This window comes from Dermacentor andersoni, chromosome 1, assembly GCF_023375885.2.
Source record: "Dermacentor andersoni chromosome 1, qqDerAnde1_hic_scaffold, whole genome shotgun sequence".
NCBI classification, from domain to species: Eukaryota; Metazoa; Arthropoda; class Arachnida; order Ixodida; family Ixodidae; genus Dermacentor; species Dermacentor andersoni.
This window is the reverse complement of record NC_092814.1, coordinates 336282803-336305337: the sequence shown is the minus strand read 5'-3', so window position 1 is coordinate 336305337 and position 22535 is coordinate 336282803. Positions and strand designations below refer to the sequence as shown.

Here is a 22535-nt window from a genome sequence, read left to right as displayed (position 1 = left end):
CATATGACGCCAGCCAGTCTTCTACATCTTCGTCGTCTGCACCGCTGAAGATCTTGGGGTCGCGTTGTCGTGCAACGCCGGTGCAAGTGACGGACTGTGGCGTCGGCGCCGTTTGGGATGAGCTGTCGGTCATGGCGGGCGATAGCGTTCTTGATCGCAGCTCCAGGGTTACAAGCGACGGGGTTTGAGTCCCAGCACCTCCACCAATTGAGAAGAGGTTTATTGGCGGCTCCTAAGGCAAAAGCGCAGCGACCGGGAACGGCGAGACAGCCCGAAGCACTGTCCAAAAAAGGCGACAGTAATCAACAGCGCGAGCGGAGCCGAGCCGCGCGTTGGCGATGTGTCTGTGCCGCGAGGCGCGTCTTCTTCTTCACACAGCCACTGAATGTAGAAATTTTCAATGGGCCTCGCATTATTACGTGTTCAAATTACCCGGAAATTTTGTTTGATAACATTCCACATCACGCGACATTACTACCTTACGGCATTACTTTACGAAGTTTCCTCATGCCTGAACATTGCAAACAAATTACAGCAAACCCTTTCAGCTGTGGAAGAAAGACTAGACGACCTTGACAACCGCTCGCGACGATCCAATCTCATACTGTATGGAATCCCAGAGGATGGTAAGGAAAACGACAGGGACCTTTCTGATACGATTAATGATATCATAATAAAAAATGTGATTCAATTAGTACCAGTAGCAATCGATCGAATCCATAGAGTCGACAAATCTGCTGCCAATAAAACACGGCCAATAATACTAAAGCTTCTGGATTTCCGAGACAAGGCTCGAATACTCACAAATTGCTACAAATTAAAGGGATGAAATTTTGCGGTGGGGGAAGATTTTTTCACCCCGTGTTCGCGACATCAGAAAGAAACTATGGCGAGCGGCTAAGGCAAAGAAAGAGACTGGTGAAAAGGTAACTGTTTTATTTGACAAGTTAAAGATTAACAACGAATTATGCGGATGAGATGGGGGCGGAAACTGCATTCGGGCTATTAACTGCAACCCACAACAAAACAACGAAGAATCACAAGTGCGCGCGTGGCGTCCATGCAACACTCAGACGCGTACCAAGTTCGCCAACATTAATGCTCACAGTATTCTTCAAAAGATAACATGGCTAGAGTAATCTTTAGTCAGCCCGGAACCTGACTGTGTCGCGCTCACTGTAACATGGCTGTAAAGTGACGTCAGGGACTTCGAGATAACGTCGCCTAATTACTCAATCTTACGTAAAGATAGAATGACACGTTGGGGAGGCGTAGCTATTCTAATAAGAAAAGCTGTTGCTTTCACGGCACTTCCCGACGTTGAAGGAGGGGAAGCTATTTTTTGTAAAATGCCCTTCGATGCATGCGATGCATGCTATGTTTGACGGAGTTCCTCATCAAACCTCGATGTTATGCATTCCTTGTACACTTACCTGCACTTTCATGTTCTTACAAGTAGGATAATACTTGCTGGGCGATTTTTACCTCCCTGATATCGGCTGGCTCACGATGCCACATCAGTCACTCTCTTCCGACATAACTTTTGATACTATGCTTACATTTAACCTCTCTCAAATTATTAAGCAGCCCACCCGTGTGCAGGGCGTTCCCCAAATATACTTGACCTAGTTTTTGCTAGCGACCATTTTCCCTCCGATAAAGCCAACGTTGAGTTAATAAACGGCATATCGGACCACAAGATAGCATTGTGTTCCATTCCGGTGCGTGACCGCATAAATCCCTACAAATCAGTTTTAACTTTCCTCGATTTCAATAATGCTGATGACATTAGCATAGTCGACCGCCTATGACACGAATTTAGTTCGTTTGAGCAGCTTGCTTGCCATCCGGATGGTGACATCGAATCGTGTGCCAGAAATTTAAAGGAGTTGTAGCATATTCCGTTTCTTACTACATGCAACCAAAACCAAGAAAACAAAAAATTCAATGCATGGATAAATCGCGACATTATTCATGCAAAACGCAAAGTAAAGCGCCTCAGAAAATCTTCTAAACGAACACCGAAGCTTTTAACTAGAAAGAACCTTGCGGAAACAATCAGTTCAATGAGGTCTAAAATAACCGCTGCCAAAAATCACTACTTTTCTTTCACATTACCTAATTTTCTAAGTGATGCACCACAAATGTTTTGGAACTATTTGAATCCTAAAAATCGGAAAGACAGTACAATGACCCCCCAAAAGAGTGACAGAGCTAACTTACTTGATAATTACTTTAACTCAATTTTCACTACAGACAAGGACATCCCATCGCTTGTTCAGATTCGTAGTACTAACTACATAGAACCTCTTCACATAAGCGAAGCAGGTATTTTTAACCTTTTGCTAAAACGTTCGTGATGTTTTGCTAAAACATCAAAACCCAACCAGGGCCTGATAATATACCGAATGAGTTTTTCACCGGCTACGCCGAATGGGTAGCCAAATATCTGCATATAATCTTCAACTTGTGAGAGAGAGAGAGAGAATGAAGAGGAAAGGAAGGGAGGTTAACCAGATATGAGTCTCCGGTTTGCTACCCTACACTGGGGATGGGGGATAGGGGTTAGAAAGATGACATAGAGGAAAACGCTAAAAAAAGAAAAAAAAAACACGCACACGTGGAGACACACACACAAAAGGCGTTCCAGTTAAAGTCGTTCACACAGGCCGGTAGATCGTAAAAAGCGCAATAGCGCTTGCATGGCCTTCTTCTGTGACGGTAGGTCCTTTCGATGTTGTAGAATTCTTGTTTCGGATAGCGGTTGGTCGTCCAGTTAGTCAAGTTCGTGGCGAAGGCATGCCCTCTATGGACTGTACTGCGGGCAGGCGCACAGAATATGGCCAATTGATTCTTCATGGCCGCAGTGGTCACAGGTTGGGCTGTCGGTCATCCCTATGCGGAATGCATAGGCTTTGGTGAAGGCAACGCCCAACCAAAGTCGATATAAAAGCGTGGCGTCTCTACAGCGAAACTGTGATGGCGCTCGAAGACTTAGTGTGGGATCAAGTGAGTACAGTCGCGTATTTCTTAAATGTGGCTCATTCCATTGCGACGCGGTGCACTGCCGAGCAAGTACGCGGAGCTTCCGTGCTGTGTCAGTTCTAGAAAGAGGAATTGGGACGTGGCGCTCCTCAGTAAGGGCTGAGCGGGCAGCGTGATCCGCCCGTTCATTGCCGATAATCCCGCAGTGACTTGGAAGCCACTGAAAGGTTATTTCATGGCCTGCATCACTTATATGTTCTAACGTCTCTGTAATATGGAATATTAGTTGTTCGTGCGGTCCGCGTCGTAAAGTTGACAGTAGAGACTGCAGTGCCGCCTTCGAATCGCAGAATATTGTCCACTTGTGTGGTAGTTCATCACCAATGTGATGAAGGGTAGTAAAGAGCGCTGCGAGCTCTGCTGCCGTCGATGTTGTCGCGTGGGTCGTCTTAAATTTGATTGTTGTAGCTTTCGCTGGTATGACGATTGCCGCCGCGGAGCTGCTTGGAAGGACAGATCCATCAGTGTAAATATGCGTAGAGTCACGGTAGTTCTCGTACAAATATAGTAGCGTGAGCTGCCTAAGGGCTGGCGATGATAGATCAGCCTTTTTCGAGATACCAGGTGTTGTGAGGTTGATTTTTGGCTGAGCGAGGCACCATGGAGGAATCGAAAGTCTCGCAGCTGGAGTGAAACAATCTGGCAAAGATTCATCATATGCGGTTATCGTTTGGCTGAAAGATGTGTGTGGTCTGTCCGCTGTTAGGGAGGCCAAGTGGTGACGAGGAGTCCTGGCCAGGTGCCTTATATGGGTCCTGAGTACTTCAATTTCAATGTGGGTCCTGACAAGGTGGTCTCCAGCGATTGCTATCGTAGCCACTGTTGAAGCACTCCGAGGCAGGCCTAGACAGATCCGAAGCACTTGACCCTGAAGACTTTGTATTGTGCGTAGATTTGTTTTACCTGTGTTGTTTATTGCTGGCAAACTGTATCGCAGAAATCCTAGAAAAAGCACCCTGTACAGTTGCAACATGGCTCTTGGCGACATTCCCCAGGTCTTGCCAGCGAAAAACTTGAACAGGTGACAGATGCCTGTCAACCGTTTTTTCACGTATGATACGTGTGGGCTCCATGACAAGTCCCTGTCGATTATGACACCTAGAAACTTGTACGATCGCATGTGAATAACTTCATGTACCTTGCCCTGTGAGTGTAAGATGGCATAGGTGACGCCACTTCCCTACTCGGACACTGAAGCTGATGTCGCCAACTACGCTCAATATCATTAAAAAGCACAATATCCAAATTTCTCGAGCACATTGATCTTAGACATATCACTATTTACATTGAAAAAGAACGCATTCTGTCACTATCTCAACGTGGGTTTCGTAAAGGTCCTTCCAGAGTTACACAATTAATCGAATTTATACACGACATCTCTTTGGCCATCGACGAACAACAACAGATCGAAATTATTTTACTTGACTTTTCTAAAGCATTTGACCGGGTATGACATCAAAAATTAATAAGAAATTACAGGTAAGAATAGATAAATGACCAATTACAGACTGGATTAGCAAGACAGTTTGTAAAAATAAATCAGCAGAAATCCGAAGTAAGCGAAGTTACATCAGAAGTACCGCAGGGCAGCGTCCTGGCTACTATCTTGTTCTTAATTTTTATTAATGGACTACCCTCATCCACCGGTACTAACACAAAGCTTTTCGCCAATGATTGCATCTTTCATAATGAAATGGACTTTCCTTCCTATCATATTGTCCACAACAATGTCTTAATATTAGTATCAGAATGGCGCGCGAAATGGCAGATGACTTTAAATGTAAGAAAATCAGCTTTGCTAAGAATAACAAGTAAACTAAACGTATCAGATTTTTTTCTACACCATTGGTGACGCGCAACTAACTACAACCAAGTACACAAGTACCTTGGATTAATGATTTCAAGTGACTTTAGATGGGAGGCACACGTAAACTATGTTACATTGTGCTCCTTAAAAAGGTTATTCTTCCTTAAAAGGCGACTCTGATCTGCACCACCTAAAACAAAACTCTTAGCCTTCAGCACCTTTATTCGACCTATACTAGAATATGTAAACGTACTTCGGTTCCCGGCCGCAAACAATTTGGTTACCAAGCTGGAAGGTGTGCAAAGAAAAGCCGTTAGGTTTGTCTACAACAAATATGGTCTATTCGATTCACCCTCAGAATTAATTGAAAATCTGGACTCATAACATTAAGTAATCGAGCTAAATTCGCACGCCAAAAAAAAGCTGTTCCAATTCCTTCATAAGCAGCTCAAGATCAACAGTTCAAGATACATATCTAAGTACAAAACCAGACAATCACACCACGAACATCCACTAAACTTACAAGAATACCGTTTCAACACTAACTGTCCCAAATATTCTTTCTTCCCACAGGCAATTAGAGAATGGAATAGATTACCGTAATGTATAACTAGTTGGGGGGGGGGGTAACGATTTGAGTAAATTTTTGCATTACTTGAAAATCACTTGCGTACTACCCCCCAGTAGAATCTTGTGTAGTTTTCTTATGTACTAGCGAAATTCTTGAATGTGATCATGCCTGTTCGTAACGTTTTTACTATATGAGTTTTGCTCCCACAACCCAAATAATATTGTGTAAGATCTGTAACTGCGTATTGACACTATATATGTCACTGTTTTGCTTTCTCGTTTTGTTTTGCCCTACTGCCCATTGGGATTAGCGGTATGTAATAAATAAAAAATAAATAAAATACAAGAGCATCTAAACACACAATAAGCAGAGGTCATTGCGATATACGCATACCAGTGCGAGGAAACGCCTCGTATTGGAATATTTGACTTGCACTCAACCCTTCGTTTTCATTAAAGTTTTCATTAGGGTAAGAAAATTACAGTGCCGCGTTCCGTCTCTGAAAATTTACTTACGCAGGTCAGGTTTGGTGCCCTATCCTCTGTGCTCTTTTTGTAATGAGGCGGAAACAATTCGACGTTTCTTTTAATGCGAATCATTCTCCTCCAAGTGCAGTCATCTTCTTGGCGGGCACGGCATCTCGATGTTTTTGATGGGCCACTCCCGGTAATTGAGCAGTGTGCCACTGGGGCGACTGGGTATGTGCCACTGGAGAGAGAAATACAAAGTTAATGATATGCTGCAGACGTTAGCAGGGCTGATTACTTGGCACGCTACCCCAGGTACTGGGTGATAATTATGATATAGACTGTCATCCCAAAGGCACACAAACAGTCACATTCAGTCATAAACACACATACATACACAATAGAGATATTTGCATAGTTTTGTTAAGCTTTGTGGCCCTCAAGAACACTAGCAGCCTTGGTGCATAACGCGCAGGTCGTGCTTGGACACGGGCCATGAAGGTGCCGCAGTTCCATGCTCCAGTTACGTTGCAGGTGTAGCGTCGCCTTCGGAGACTATCTAACAAGTGGCGGCAGCAGTCGCACAGAAAATGTTGCAGGTATTCAGTGGCGTGACGGACAGAGCAAATTGGTGAGTCCGTGAGTCTTGAAGTAGTGAAGGCCACGCTGAGTCTCATGCGGTGAAGGCATCTTCAGTCTTCCCTAGTGAAACCTCGCGGCATATAAAATCACAAGATGCATTAATTTTATACAGGGGTCCGTACTAATGGCTGGTATCTCTCAAGAGGGATCAATGTAAAGGCCTAGCGTGTGCGGATGCCAGTGTCGCTGCGTCTTGTCTCGAGACAGGTATGTAGGTGCCACTGGGTATGTTCACTGGGTCCTCTGAGTGTTTACCACTTACGTGCCCCTGGGGCCCCTGGGTATGTGTCACTGGGTTGTAGTTTGCTTTCAATCTGATATCTTGCCATTACAAGCATTGTCTTCCTTATTATAAATATAAACACCACAGCCTATATCCACTATACATAGATATTCGCGACCCAACATTTACGTTATTCATACAATCGCTCTTTGCAAATCATGAATGCTTCGCATTACGTGGACGTCGAGTGCAGTTTTTTCTGCCAATTTTTCTACATTGTATCCGCGTTACGGCTGCAGAAATGTATTACTAGCAGTACTTCTTCGAAGGCCTAGCCTAGATTTGGCTCAAATGGCTCACTGAGCGAAAAAGCCGGTGTCTGTAGCAGCGAAACGACACCTAAATTCTCATCGGCTGCGACGCCACGACACGAGCGCGCCTTGATGGAGCAGAGAGAGAGAACTGGTTCTTGAAGGGAGAAGGAAAGGTTGACGCTGTTTTCTGCAGCCCTTGCGGGAGCACGGCTCAGCGTCTACAGGGGTGGGGGGGGAGAGTGGGAGCAAAGGAGATAGGAGAGTAGAGGGTTAAAGTGACGCCATGGGCAGCGGCTGAGCAGTCCGGCAGGAAGGGCCCATTGGGTCCGGTAGGAGTGGTGATCGGGTGAAAGGCCAGGGGGCGGTGATCTAGCAGGAGCCAGATGATTGGGGCAGGTCGAGTAGCCTGTAGTGGTTTGGATAGCCGTGAGGCTATCCGTCTTTGCAGAAAATCCTAGAGTCTCGCCGAGAGCCCCGACGAGTCGAGGTACTCGACGACACTTAGGAGGGCTGGTAGTTCGCTATGACCAGGGAAGAGGATGTCTTCCTGCCGTGCAGAAGGAAGCCCCAGGCGTCGGAACTCCTGCAGGAGACGGTCACGCTGCTGTAGGTAAGCAGGGCAGGCCAGTAGGAGGTGCTCCAGGGTCTCGGGCTCCCCACAGGAGGCACAGGCTGGAGAGGCGATGAGGCCATGCTGGTGGCGGCGAGCACCCGTCCAACAGCAGCCAATCCTCAGTCGCAGAAGGAGGGAGGTCTCCCTGCGTGCGAGGCCGCGCTGTGGAAGTGGTCACGGAGGGCGGCCCAAGGACGTTCGCTTGTCCGGATGGCAGGCCAGCAGATGGCGCCGAAGCCTGTGGCTTGTGAAATCATTGGCTGTCACAGCTAGGCTGGGCGGGACCACGCAGTGGTGGGCACGCTTTGCCAGTGCATCTGCTTCCTCGTTGCCCGGTATCCCTACGTGGGCTGGAAGCCAGTGCAGGGACACTGAGCAGCCCGCCTCCTGGAGCGCCATCAGCCTTGTCAAGAGCAGGGCAACCCCGAGGCTGGCCCTTTCTGGCCTCTGCAGGCTGAGAAGTGCCGCCTTGTAGTCGCAGTAGATGGTCACTGGGGTCACCGGCAGCTCCTCTGCGAGTAAGTCCACAGCCAGGTGAAGGCCTGCTACCTCTGCCGCTGTTGACGTCGCATGGTAGGGGAGGCGACACTGCTTGCTCTTCCGCAAAGCGGGCACCACGCAGGCCGCAGTCGACAAGCCTGTGTCTGGCATCACCGAGCCGTCAACGTAGATCTGCAGGTTTCCTCCGTGGTCCTCATGCAGGAGGGAGGCAGCCGTCTATTGAAGGGCACAAGTCGAGGAGCGCCGCTTGGAAACGCCGGGCAGCTCTGTGGTGATGGGTATGGGTGGTCTCTGGGGAGGAGGCAGCTATGCGTTGTTCGCTGGAGGCCTCCCAATCACCTCCTCGTATAGCCCACAGAGTCTGCCCATCTGTGAATGGGGCCGCGAGCGCAGTCGGGAGAGCAGGGCACTGCCGTCTGGTCCATGGTGGAGGCGGTCAACATGGCGTAGCCCCTGCTGCAGGAGGAGGAGTGACAGGGGCCATGCTCCCGCCTCGGCCAAGGTTGCAGCGACTTGGGAGCTGCGGGGAGCGCCCAGGCAGAGCCTAATCGCGGCCCGATGCTGCAGCTCCAGCTTCTTGAGACGGGCAGGTGGTAGTGCCACGAGTGGGAGGGCGTACCGCAGGCGTGAGGTAGCTGCTGCATCGTACAGCCGCAGTGCCCACCCCGTGGTACAGCCCTGTCCTCGGGCAAGAAGCTGGGAGACTGCCTTGCGGACCCGGAGGACCTGCACATGCAGGGTCTTGACAGCAGGCAGCCAAGACAGTCGGTGATCAATGCGCAGCCCCAGGTACGTCACTGCGGTGCTCCAGGTTAGCTGGACGCCTTCCAGGTGCAGCCGGGGTGCTGTGCGGCGGGCGGCTGCTCTTGGGTGGAGCAGCATGGCCTCCGTCTTCCTTGCCGAGATGGCAAGGCCAATGCTGCTCAGGTAAGCAGCGGCGGTGTCGAGAGCTCTTTGCAGGGCCGAGCGCGCGCTGCGGTGGTTGTGTGGTGGGCTTCGCACCCACAGGGCGATGTCGTCCGCGTAGATGGAGGCGTTCACCGGATAGTCGGGGTCGATCGGCAGGGCAGCAGGAAGCCGGGCCAGGGCCAGGTTGAACAGGAAGGGGCTCACCACTGACCCTTGTGGGACGCCCGCTGCCACCGGCCGAGGGGAGCTCCTCGATCGGCCCACTCGTACCCTGAGGGTGCGTTCCTCCAGGAACGACGAAATGAACCGCCGCAGATTCCCGTTGATGCCAAGTAGGTCCAGGGCCTGCTGAACGACTGGGTGGGGCAGGCCATCGAAGGCCCCCTTGATATCGATAAGCACCAGGAGCACGGCGCGAACTGGTCGGCGAGGAGCTCCGCAAGGGCCTCTTCGCTGACGCCCAGCGTGATGGCAGCGGCGAGGACAGGTTGTAGGATTGTTCTCCTGCCGGTGAGAGATTTGAGCAGTCTCCAAGCCAGGGGTCCCCTGGACCTGTCCTCGATGGTAGAGCAGAGGCTCCTCCAGCTCTGGCTCCTCCTGCGCCGGGCCTGGCGTCTGCAGCGGGCATCCGCGCGTCTGTACTCGGTCCAATGCTCTGCCTTGCCCGTCCGGATTGCTCTGCGCTCCATACGGCGCCTGGAGGCGCGGAGGTTGAGCAGGTGGAGGTCCGGAGCGGGGGTATCTGGTTGGGCAGAGCACTGAACGGTGGCAGCCTGAGCACAGTCCGCGATGGCGTTGAGGAAGTCACGGCCATCGTCCAAATTGCTGCAGTGCTTCCGGAACAGGGACCAGTCTGTGACGTGGTATGTTCTTGATCTAGGCCTTCTCCCAGACCCGGGGCTGATCACGATAGGGAAGTGGTCAGACCCCCATGTGTCCGGAGTTGTGGCCCAGGAGTAGGAGCACTGCTCGGTGGTGAGGGAGAGGTCGATGGCCGTGCGAGCTCCACGGCGGACGTAGGTAGGCTCCCCGGTGTTCATGATCAGCAGGCCAGCTCGGCTGATGGCATCCGTGAGGTCCTTGCCTCGGCGGGTGCAGCTGCGGCTACCCCAATCCGTGTGGTGTGCGTTGAAGTCACCGCACAGGACTGCATGCCCACCGAGGCGAACAGCCAGCTGGACGAGGCTGGAGGGACCCCACGGCTTTCCTGGACGAATGTAGATGCTCGCCACAGCCGTGTCCGGACTGCCAAGGCGTACGGTGACGGCACATGACTCCAGGGGGCCACCCGCGATGTCAGTAACGGGTAGAACAGCATGCGCCAGGGTGCTGCGGACGTAGATTGCCGTGCGTGGCTTCCCTGTCTTGTGGGCTCCATCTAGGCAGGGTGCCGCAGTGCAACTGCGTGTGGCACAGGTGGTGGCGCCCGAGTAGCCCGTGTAGCCGGGGAGCCGTAGGTTCTCGGCCACGGCGTATACCTCCTGCAGTGCGAGAACGTCGAAGTCGCACTGCAAGAGGTACTCACACAGCTCGCCGTGCCGTCGCCGCAGCGAGTTTACATTCCACTGGAGCACCCTCGGGCGGCTGCGGCGGGACCTCGATGGGATGCTAGCCATGCTGGTGTTGGGTGGATGGCACGCCTCCCGCCTGGAGGCAGAGGGCTCGGAGTGGGCTATCAGCAGGCAGCATCTCTCCGATGGCCTTCAGCGTCAGCTGCAGGCTCGCGATCAGCTGGTCGCGGGGGTCTGGACAGGCCTGCGGTGGTGGTGCGGCTGGTGCCTCCGTGGTTGTGGTGGTGGCTACAGATGGTCCGGTTCGGAGGGTCCGTGGGGCTGCTTTGGGTGGATGGCCAGGAGGGAGCATCGCCGACTGGTGCATTCGTGAGCGGCCGGTTAGGGCCTGTGCATACGAGACTTGCGTGGAGGTCTTCGCCTGCTGTGTCTCTTCCCGCACAGAGGCCCGGACGGCACGACGAGAGAGGGGAGTAGGGGCGGTCGCCATGATGGTTGCCACCCTACGTTCTTCCTGCCACCTGGGGCAGGCAGGAGTATTAGCAGGGTGATTGCCACCACAATTATTGCAGTGGGCGGCATTTGGGCAGCTTTCTCCTCGCTCGTGCGACCTCCCACAGTGCAGGCAGCTGGTAGGTCTGTCGCAGGTTGCAGCCACGTGCCCATAGCGGCCACATTGCTGGCACTGCAGTGGGCGCGGTCTTCCAGGCCTCACCCGGAACTGGAGCATGTATATGGACACATGCTCGGGAGGGACCGGGCTGCTAAAGCGAAGCATCGCCTTGTTGCCGGAGCGGGTCGCAGACAGGATAGGGACACTGGACTCGATCGCACCAGCCAGCTCTGCGTCGGTAGTCTCTCCGTCAATGCCGTGTATAAAGCCCGTGCTGTTTCCACGGACAGCTGGTGGACGAGCAGCAACGGGAATGCCTCGGAGCTCGGTGGAGGCGAGCAGTTCCTCCAGGCAGGCCTGCGAGGTCGCGTCCGCGGCCACGATGTTTCTTTTAGTGTTAACCCGGACCGCGGACACCCCTGGTAGCGCAGAGAGCACGGCGGCAATAGCAAGGCGGGATCCTCGCTCGAAGGCCCCTCCCGGGCCAGAAGGGCGGAACAGGGCCGTCCCGACCACCGCTGGGTCAACCGGTATGGTGGCGGCTTGTTGTAGAGCCCTGGCGCGACGCTGGGCGTTTCTGGAGAGGACGGTGGTGAACGCGTCCTCTGCTGGTTCGCCGCTCTCGGGTGCCAGGGAGAGTGCGATTTGAGAACTGGTGGGGGTGTTCTTCAGTGGCGCCTGTTGCTGTGGAGAAGCCGCTGGGCCCGAGGTGGTAGCAGTCGCTGGAGGCTGCAGGCTGCCTGGATTTGTCCGTCGCTTCCCCTTGCCCTTCATTTTGGAGGCAAGGCGCTTTGCAGGGGGAGCTGGCGGGCCCTTCAGGAAGGCAGCTGCGCTCTGTCCAGTAGCTGGTGGAGCGTGGTCATGAGTAGTTGCGCCCTCTCTTGGAGAAAGTGCCAAGGAGGCAGTCGATGACTCATCAGGCGTCTGAGAGACGGCGCTCGCGTTCTGTAGGAGCGGGGACAGGCAAGTCGCAGCAGCCGGCGCCGACGTTTCGAGACCAGCGCCATCTTGTGCGTGGGTCAGGGACGATTTGATGGCCGTCACTCCTGGTTGTCGGGGGATTGCGCTGTCGACATCCGTCCGCTACGAGCGTACGTCGGGTGATACGTGAGCCTCGGAGCACGGTGCGGCGCTTGATGGCTGCTTTCGAGGGCCGGCCACGTCGTCCTCCTCACTCTCAGCTTCACGGGCGCGTTTCCGCGAGCTCGAGGAATCCATTTCTTCCTCGTCGTCTGAAGAGGGAAGGGAGGCAGCAGTCCTCTCTGCAAGGGTGGAGTCCTGCGTCAGGGAGATGGGGCTCGCCTGGGGTAACTCCACAGCTGCTGCCTGTGCCCCAGTGCTGTCGAGTACAGCCATAGGCAGAGCGGGAGCCGCTGGTTGCGTAGTGGTGGCTTGCTTGCGCAGCCACTCGTCGACAATGTGCGCGGCACGGTTCTGGAACTCTTCTCTCGCACGCAGCTCTTGAAGAGTAGTCGGCTCGAATGTCACGAGCGACATGCTGGCATGCCGACGGTGAACCGCGCGCGGTGGGCGTCCTTCCGGCGGGCGGAAACTCATGCTTAAAAAAAAAAAACGCTCACACAATACAACCGCAGGGCACGATATCAGGGCGTCGCGAAAAACTCATGCCCACCGCGGAACACACTCTCGCTCGACACGCGCAGCGCGCGCACAACACAACACACGTGGCGCGGGCACAAGGCACCACACCCGTGCGTGGAGCAGGTGTCTTGGTGTCTCGTCACTCGAAGTGTGGACGCCGGGGAGGGAGAGTGATCCTGCGGCAGGCACGATTCAGCGGGGTAGGCGCAGAAGGTCGCGCAGGGCATGCGTGGCATCACGCGATAGCGGTGGCCACGCGGCTCATGCAGCACACGCCAGAGCGATGTGCAAGCACGTCCGCACACGTGGAGTCGGGTGCGACTGGCGAGACGAGGTCGTCGGAACGAAAGCGCGAGCAGAGCAGACGAAACGGTGTTGCGTGAGGGGAGAGAGCATCGCCGCAACGCCACGTCACCAGCACGCCTCCACGCAGCAGATACGACGAGGCGGGGCGAGACGGCTTGCCGTCGGCGAGGCAGTCGCGTGTCGCGCGGGTGCGGGTGCCGCCGTCTCGCTCTCGGAAGCCGGCGCGAGGTCCGTATCTGTCTCTCTCTTTCACACCCGATTGGGTGTGGCTGCTGCGCGCGCATGCCGCCGTTGGTGGCCGCGGCTGCTTCCTCGGTCTCTCGTCGCGCAGGGCGCGGGTGGCATGCGGCGTTGGCACCACAGGCTGTTGCTGCTGCTGCTTGCTGGCTCGGGCAACACGTACTGTGGCGTGCCGTATGAGCTGCAACACGGTGAGCGTGTTCAAAAAGGCCCAGGACTGCACGGCGGCGTCCACATACGAAAAATTGGTGTAATAAGTACCAGTAATTGTAACGGCGTTTAGTTCTCCCGTTATTCGTATGATCGACGCCACCGTGCAATCTCGGGGCCCTTTTAAACGCGGGCACCGTGTTGCAGCTCATATTGCACGCGACTCTACCGCTATGGTACGTTACTCGCAGCGCGAAACTGGAAGGACCGCTCAGCGGTACTCAACTGGGCATTAATGCTTTCGCATTCACAACTCATGAGAAGTACTTAGGCGTCCTCAATTTTTTTATGCTCTCGTTTGGGGCCACTACTCAGGAATTCAGTCACAGGGATGTTTGCTGCACTGTCCAGGAATTTCATATGGAGTGCAACCAAATGTCCTGTTATACTTTTTCTTTTTTGTGCATGTACTTTATAACTAATGATTAGTTATTCATACATATACTGCCATTATTTTTCTCCTTTTAACATGTAATTTCTCCTTCCAACAGCGTTAAATCTACAGCAGTCGTGGTAATTTATTTCTTAATGTAGCTAGACATAATCCAACTTTTTCTTCGCCAATCCACAATAGTGAGTATGAGCCACATGGCCGATCCCCCGTAGTGGGTTGAGCCATATCCGTAGGCACCAAACCAAACCAGAGCACATATTCCCTGGACAACAACGATAACGACAATGGTGAGTGCTAAGCTTAGTAAGTTTACTGTTTTGTTTCTAAAGAGCGCAAGTTCCGTGCACACTAATCTGTCCAATGGCACTGCAAATAATTCAGCGGATCAGCGCATGTCGAAAAGGCATGTGTCTCTTCGATGCCACGTAATCGTCATCAGAGTCGCGCTCGGTCCGGATATGGCATAACTTGTTTTCCGTTTGTCTCGCAGACTGGGAAATGGTACGCCATTAGTGAGGTACTCGAGGAGATCTACCACGTCTATACGGCCCAATCTGCATTTGGTGTGTTGGAGGACACGTACTATGCGGATGAGCCTAACCACCACCAAAGCTTCGCGGTGATGTACATCGCCGCCTTCCTTTTTGACATCATTTTCTTGGGGTGAGTTCACTGGTAATGGTGTATCACTATTCGATTTTCTCACGCGGACAAAGGCGTGTTCTATTGCTATCATGACCCACAGCTTTCCTGCAAATGAATTAGGCTGCATCATTTCGCTGTTCAAGATCTAACATAGGCAGAAGCACTAGGCAAAGCATGAAGCAAAGGAAATCACCTGTTCTGTATGTATCTATAAAGTATTATAAGAAAGCTGTCTGTTTGTCTAGTTGTACAGTGGTGCATTTCAACAGAGAAGTTCTGTCTATTCGAAGTCCATGCTCTGCTCGAATCTCTACGCCAGCCAACATCTTCCCACCCTTAAATTAGCTGCAACTCCAGCTCCTGAAGACATAAAGTGGTTACACACCGGGATAGGCATAGGCCAGAAACGGGTTATCCCGATGGTTGGTCTGTAACTTATTGGGCTTTGTTAAGTGCCACTTAAGTACGACCGAGGTTAGCGTGTGTTCGTCTTGCCTAATGTCCCTGCTTTTTTTTGTTGTTGTTGTTTTTTTTTTGTTGTTTTTTTTTTTTTTTTTACAGCTGGCGAAGCTGTGTATGGTTAGGTTCTGGCGGATCTCGTCTCCGTGGACATAGACCAACAATTTTTCATATACCTGGGCCAATCCAGAAGATAGTGCAATGCCGGGCCGACCCGCGGCGGAGGTGAAGCAGGCGTTAAGCACTCCCTATTCGTGGGCCGATCCCGAAGATAGGGTAATACCGGGCCTACCCGCTCCGGAGGTGAAGCAGGCGTTAAAGGGCAGCTCCGGCGATTTTTCGATGTCCACTGATCTTAGTAAACTTTTGAATATATGTTGTATTTTGCGCAATGATTATCTGCGCCAAACTATATGTCTGCAAGTCATTTAGCTTTCCTGCAAATGAATTTTAAAGATTGGTTGCGTTCCCTCCCGACTCATGACTTTCTACTGGCTACCCTGTCTCTGTGACGTCAGAGACTACACCGCCACTGCCGCTGAAATCGTCGCTTAAATCACCGCTGTCTAGTTCGGAAACTCTGTAAAAGCTCCCTGTGTCGTCAGGACACATCATCAGCTTAGCTTCTTCGGCGGTAGCGCTAAGTGTACTGCGTGTTTAGCACGCGTTCTGCGTGTTTACATTATGGTAGTGCAGGATGCGACGTCATCGACTCATCGTGCCATCACGAATCAGCTACCCGTTTCTGTTTCGGTATCTCGTTTATTGGTTATTTAAGATTATTGATGAATTCCGAAGCAAATTGAATCACCCTACCAGTGACACGACTTGTCAATGCCATTTGAATATGACAATATCCTATTCTGGTTCAAAAACGCCGGAGTTGCCCTTTAAGCGCTCCCCATACGTGGGCCGATCCCGAAGACAGTGCAATACCGAGACGACCCGCTGCGGAGGTGCAATTCCCAGCTTCGCTGGTCATCCTTCTTCCCAGAGTGGAAGGGCACTGAATATTTTGATGTGCTCCTCTATAAATTACTCAGTAAGCGCAAGTGACGCTTTGCCTGGGACTACCGCTTCCCACGCCACCGAAAGACAGCCTGCCCAGAGACTTTGACGACCCAAATTTTGCTCTTAGCTCCACCCATTAATGGGGTCCCGAACCACCCCTTGGAATTGGTGAAAAAATGCAGTCCACTGATAGCATACGCTGCTGTGATTATCAGAGCTTAATTTTGCAGTCGAGCGCGGCGCGTAGAGCTCGCAAGTGGAGCACGAAGTCACATTTTCTCAAACACTCTCTCATAAAAGAAGCCCTCTCCTAACCCTTTTCGGGCACTTTATTTTGTAATATAGCGGATTCCCATACACGGCTGCTATTGTCGAATAGCTGATGCCACTGAAGAAGGGTGTTTGGATCAACGCGCTTCTTCCTACTGTTACTTTTACTGTTACAGTTTAATAAACAGGCTGAAGTAATATTAAGCGAAAATCTGCTTTCGAATTTCGATAAGAATTACGCTCTTCCGGAAGAAGCTGGTTATCGGTTGCTCGCGGTCGGCTGCGGCCTGCCCGCGTAGGCAAGAAACTTTCGCCAGGCTGTTTATTGGTGTCGTATCGGTCGGGTCTCGCTAATTTCGATTAGTTGTGGACACTCAACTAGCATCGAACCACACGAAACTTAAGTTCGGACCATACGCACACTTATCACCGCACGCTCAATCTTGTCCACTCCCGGTTAGAAGTATTGGCAGGCTTCGCTTCGTATTGAGCTGTCGACGGCGCTTCAAAATTCGCAAGTTGGACGTGGCTACTATCCGTCGGTAAAGCTGCTGCAGGACAAAGCCGATGCGCACCCCGTGGCACGGCCAGACCGGACCACATGAGCGCAAGCGCGCACGCAAGCCATGTGGTGCACAAAGCAAACGTTGCGCATACGCACTACAGCTGCCTATAGCTACGGTCGGCTATGTAGCGTATGGATACCGCAACCGCCGCGGGGTGCGGTGACGAGTCCGCTCGATGAGCGCGCATCAGCTCGATAAGGACAACCGCATTTTGCGCGTCGCAGGCGTCAAAATTCCGAATAGTGGCGCTTGCGCTAACGTCCGAAATGAAATTTCAACTCCGCATGACGGGGACGTTCAGTAGACGCAGCGTTGTGGACACGCCCCCTCTCCGCCGTGGCCTTCGCAGTGCAAGGCATTGGAGAATAGAGCGGGAGCACCGCGAAAGGGATCATGAGCGACCTTTAATTGCCAATAACTCAGCTTCTGCTGAATGCACTAAAGTATCTTTTCCGTCACAGTACTTCTCAAATTGTCTACTTTAACTTCAAATGGATTTCTCAACTTCGATCAAAAGGGTTCAGGGCCCCTTTAAGCATAATTCTCCTGAAAAATTATTAGGTAAGTACTATTGGCAGTGGTTGGCAGTATTTAATGGCGTATTTTTATCCGCTCTGTCTAGGCACGCAGTGCCATTATCACTCTAGGGAAAGTCATTCATTCATTCATTCATTCATTCATTCATTCATTCATTCATTCATTCATTTTTATTCTTGTCTTCATTTCTAGACAAAAATTGTAAATCACTGATCGTACTCGTATCCCTAGGCTAGTTCGGGTCCAAGAATAGAAATTATAAGTAGGCAAGCATTATAAACCATTTAAAATGTACCCTAAGAACGCGATATAATGCCAGCTTTTTTTCTATAGCATGTCACATTTGCTGCTCATAGTACATGCAAAACGAAATCATTTTTAGCGCAACTCTTCAGTAGCGGTTCTTTATAGACATAATCATCATTAGGTATCCCAAGGAGAGCAGGCGTTAAGGACATCGCGCCATTTTCACCACGCTTACTTCACAAGAAAGCGTGGATGGACAATACTCTTGTTCTATGCTGGATAAAGCCTGTGTTTTGTCGGCGAACCGGAGCATAGACGCGGTTCCCATTAATGATTTTCGTTGTTACCTGGACGACTGCTGCGTGAATATGGCACCGAACTCTTCGTCATCTGCATAAGCATGAGATCCCAGTTGCAACCGCTTGACGTCTGTATAAACCAACCCTTCGAGGACGGCGTCAAGCGCTGCTACGTGCAGTAGATGAGGTCAAATGAGACTGCTGGGACTCCCACTCCGACGGTTCTTGCGGGTATCTCCAGCCAGGTTCTGTAAATGTATTTCGGACGCTTGGGCCAGAATTCTTGAAGCGCGTTCAAGAAGTGCGGGATTAGAAATGTTCTCGAAGGCACGGAATACGAGTTTCTGAGAAAGGACATTTCTGGACAAGCGATCGACTCTCTTCCTACAGTGCAAGCGGCTAGGACTACCCAAGTGCGAGTCATCCAAGAAAATGTTTTCACCAAGTGCCTTCTGGCACTTTTTGTGACGTCACCTCTCTCGTGTTAAGGCTTTCATTCGTGTTGTAGTTTGCTTTTTGTGTAGCCTCATTCATTTCTCAGTACGTCATCTTATGGGCATAATTGTTCAAATCATCGTGACTATAGTTTACCTCCTACATTCTTTCGAGCGACATCGTTTACAAGCGAGGTTATCAACCTGCGCAGGCGGCGCCTACTGAGCCAGCTGCTGCCCCTAAAGCTGATCTACTTGTTGGACATGCTACTGCACGTGTGCCACCTCGCCTCGGACGGAATCCTCGTGGTGGCCCTGCTGCGCTGCTCGCCCGAGTCGCTCGCGTTGGCGAAGCACGAGACGCTGTGGGAGGGCACGTGTCACGTGGACTCGATGACCGTGGTCCTCGTGAGCATCGTCTACCAACTGGCCATCCTCGCGTGAGTGGGCCTTGCTTGACGCGGGAGAGGGAGACGAGCTGGAACAGCGCGAGGACAAAGGAGGATGCAGGGAAAGCGCCTGTTACGTGATGCATCTTTACTTCCTTGTCCGCTTGCCGTTGCGTTGTTTCTGTTGGCTTTGGAGATGAACCCATACGCGTACACTAGCCCACAGAAAAGTGACGGTAGAGGAAAGACGTCGAGGCAATAAAGGGGAAATTTTAGCTTGGCGTATAATCTAAAGTTCGCAGATACACAAAAAAATCGAAATCATCAGAGCAGTTTCAACGCGCTTGCTAATTACGTAACGGTGTCGCACGCGACTTAATAACTCTTAAGCAAATATACCAGCGACATCTTGAAATGGAAAAGCAGCCCAACACTGTGGTTACGATGACTCACTGCGTCTCGCTGAGTGGATCTCACTTCGAAGAGGAGCAGTCATGCTCCACTACGCCAGGGTGATGCACGTGCGTTACGTGTACCTGTAATAAGTGATAAATCTACAGCATCGCATACGCACGTGGGACTCCCAGCGGAGCGTGTTTATGGCGCGCGCACAGCGTAGAGCACGCAACGTTAGGTCTATGTCCTTATTTTTGAGGCTATAGCCTCTAAAACAATGACTTTGCCTCAACGTTGCTTTGTACTTGATAAAGTGGAAGCTTGAGCGAGTTGATGAATCAATATCGGCATGACTGCATAGCGCAAAAGACGAGGACAGAAGATAGGATACACCACAGCCGATGACTTAAAGTAAGCGTTATTTGCGAAGCCGGCAGAACTATACGCTTTAGACATGGGTATAAAGTAATGAAAACTTCTGCGTGATGTCACACATCTCATGAATCCCTATCGCATCGCAGTCACATACTTGATTTCGTTTTTCGCAAAAACATTAAAATTCCGCGCGTAACCACTGAACATGATTACTACGATCTAGTAACACATTTCCATTCTTGCCACCTTCAAAAATTATAAGGTGTTAACTGCGTGCTCTTGCAGTTTGGTTGTTGGGTACGGCCCCAATATTTTCCCCGGTAAGAGGGGCCATTTGTCCAAAGTACACAATTTATCTCGTAAGAAGAAGACATTTATTCAAAGGTCCGGCAAGTTATTCGAGGATTGGGCGAATATCCCCGCCTAGGCGTCGGCGCATAGGCGTCGGCCCTTGAGCTCTGTCGGCTTCCTCGTACTTTTTTTTCTGTGCTTCTACCTAGCCTCTGAAGTTCACGCCGCCTCTTGGAGTATGTTTTTCAGCGTCTATAGGTAGACGTCAAGAAGGCCCGTCCGCCGGTACTTTCGCTTCGCTCTCTGTCGAATAGCTCTGAGTAGTTCATATGCTGAATCTACCGCTGGATAACCTTTTGCAATAGAAATCATCCTGGATGTGAGTCTGTGTTATTTTGAATAAGTGAAACAAGGCCTTCTACATCGCTTAGTGTGTCTGCTTGCTGAGTCAAATGGAACCTCAACTCAGTTTGCTATTTTAGTACTTCGCCAAGGCGCTGAACTGCGTAAGCGACAATGTCGGCTAAGTAGTGGGAAGCGGTCACTTCCTCTTGCCTCCACATCTGTTCTTCACTCTATGCCGCTTGCGAGATCACCCGAACCGGAACGTAAGGTCAAGACAGCTGTAGTAGTTGTACCCACGTAAGAATGTCACGGAGAAGTCATTCAACTGATATAGGCCACTGTTCTCAATAGCCTTCCGCAGCATGTTTCCACGGCTGTCGCAGTGACTACTTCCCCGCATAACGGTATGCGCGTTAAAATCGTCACATGTGACAACAGTGTCCTCACAGGTGCATAAAATTCGCATAAGGCAGAAAAGGAAACTTTCGTGGATGGATGAAAATATGTACTGATGACTGATATGCTCAGGCTTCCGAGTTTCACTTCGATTCCCATATATTCCGGAATACCATAAGTAGACGCTTCTAATTTTACTGACTGCAGCTTTTTACGCTATTGCTCTACTTATACCAGCAGGTCTAGATGATGCGTAAACAACATAATTCGCAAAGCAATAGTCACTACCCACCCCGTCTTCCGTTAGGCACAGCACAGGGAATGCATGCAGGGCCACCAGTTTCTGGAAACCTGCCCTCTTGGACCTCAGGCCGTTAACATTCCATTGAAGCATGGCTGAGTATTGCAAGAAATTATCCATCATGAGGCTTCGGCACCTGGCATACAGTATTTCGCATCACTACCTGCTCCATTGACAATATCGCTTTGATTTCAGAAAGGCTATTAGCTTGCGGAAGTGAGGTAGATATAGCTATTGGGGCGTTGAAAAGTGTGGAAGGAATCAGTTTCTCAATGGAAAGGGCAGAGGTCGTCCGTGTTGTCTCTCTTGCCGCTTGCCCTGTTCCCATACTGCTGTTCCTAGCATCGCGACACTCTGTGGTGGAATGAATTTTTTCCTTTGATGGTTCAAATGTTCATTTGGTGTTTTGCCAGGCGCCACATAGGTGTGTTGCAGAATCACTTGGTTCACGTGAGGGGTTCGGCGGAGTTCTGCCCGGGGCTCTGAGGTCTGTCGCCTTCTATCTGAATTCTTCATAAGCTTAGCGTAGCTAGAGGTAGATTTATCTTTGTGGTGGGTGATCTACAAACTCTCCTTTTGGTACATTGGGATGTTCATGGTGCCCAAGTTGGAAGGGACAGCGTCACGGCAAGGCATGCTTCCGTAAACAAGTTCGTGATGGCGTTGTCGTGAAGCTCCCTTGTATTTCTGCCGACAAACAGCAAATGCTGCGGTATGGAAACCGTTGTAATTCGCGCACTTTGGTTTTCGTACTGACTTGTACCCCTTGTAAAGGTGATCTTCTCTACATGCTTGGTAGCGTCTGTATCTCCTGCAGTTCTTCACTAAATGGCCAAATCTCTCGCACTTGTAACGTCGGTTGACTAGACCCAGATATTCCTCCACTGGGCGAACTGTAAAATAGAGGAATACTGCCAGACATCACTCGATCGTAACGGAAATGAAATCGCATTACTTAGAGGACGTGTCTTCATCGCGCCATCATCTAGTTGATAGTATCGCATTTGTCGCCGTGCAGGGCTTATGCCGGAGTCTTTGAAGTATTCCACAAGCTTTTGCTCAGTATATTCCAAAGGTACGTGCTTTATCTCTCCTACATTTCTTGTGTAAGATTCTGGTGCAAATGCTTTTACAGGCAAGCCAGCTCTTACAGACTAGCGAACAATAGTTTCTTGATGGAAAGGAGTGAACTTACATTCACCGAAAATCTTCCGCCTTTGTTCACTCTGAAGGATTGCAGATTCTCTCTAGTTGGCCGCACCATTATCGGAGGCAACAACATTCGGGTTTACTATAGTTTCCAAAAACTCCACTCTGTTCGATTGACCGAGAGACTACAGGAATGTCTTGAACTCTTTCTTTTTCGTAGGTCACGTGCGCGTTTGTCTCGTCGTCGGCGTCGCACTCTATATCTTCACCATGCCTTGGTTAGTAACAAGTACCTGTTTTCCTATTAGCGGCTTCAGGGTTTCATCAGGCCTAACCTTCTTCACTGAGCTTGGTTCGTCAGACATCTGCGCGCCTCGTTGGTTCCATAACATGTGTGCGTGGTCCTATACCATGAGTTCGAGACTCACCGGACATAGTGAGGTTCACTGTCCGTGCCA

The 22535-nt window shown here is 51.1% G+C and overlaps 1 protein-coding gene across 1 annotated transcript in view; it reads left to right on the top strand.

Annotated features, from left to right (window-relative positions):
* Positions 1-4494: 4494 nt before the first annotated feature.
* The window catches only part of LOC129381148 (uncharacterized), a 30072-nt gene continuing 12031 nt past the window's right edge, over positions 4495-22535 (top strand). Inside the window, exons 1-3 of the mRNA XM_055063782.1 lie at positions 4495-6521; positions 14459-14631; positions 18648-18875. Coding sequence (XP_054919757.1) covers positions 6405-6521; positions 14459-14631; positions 18648-18875 — 518 coding nt within the window. The 5' untranslated portion in view covers positions 4495-6404. The remainder of the gene's footprint in view (positions 6522-14458; positions 14632-18647; positions 18876-22535) is intronic.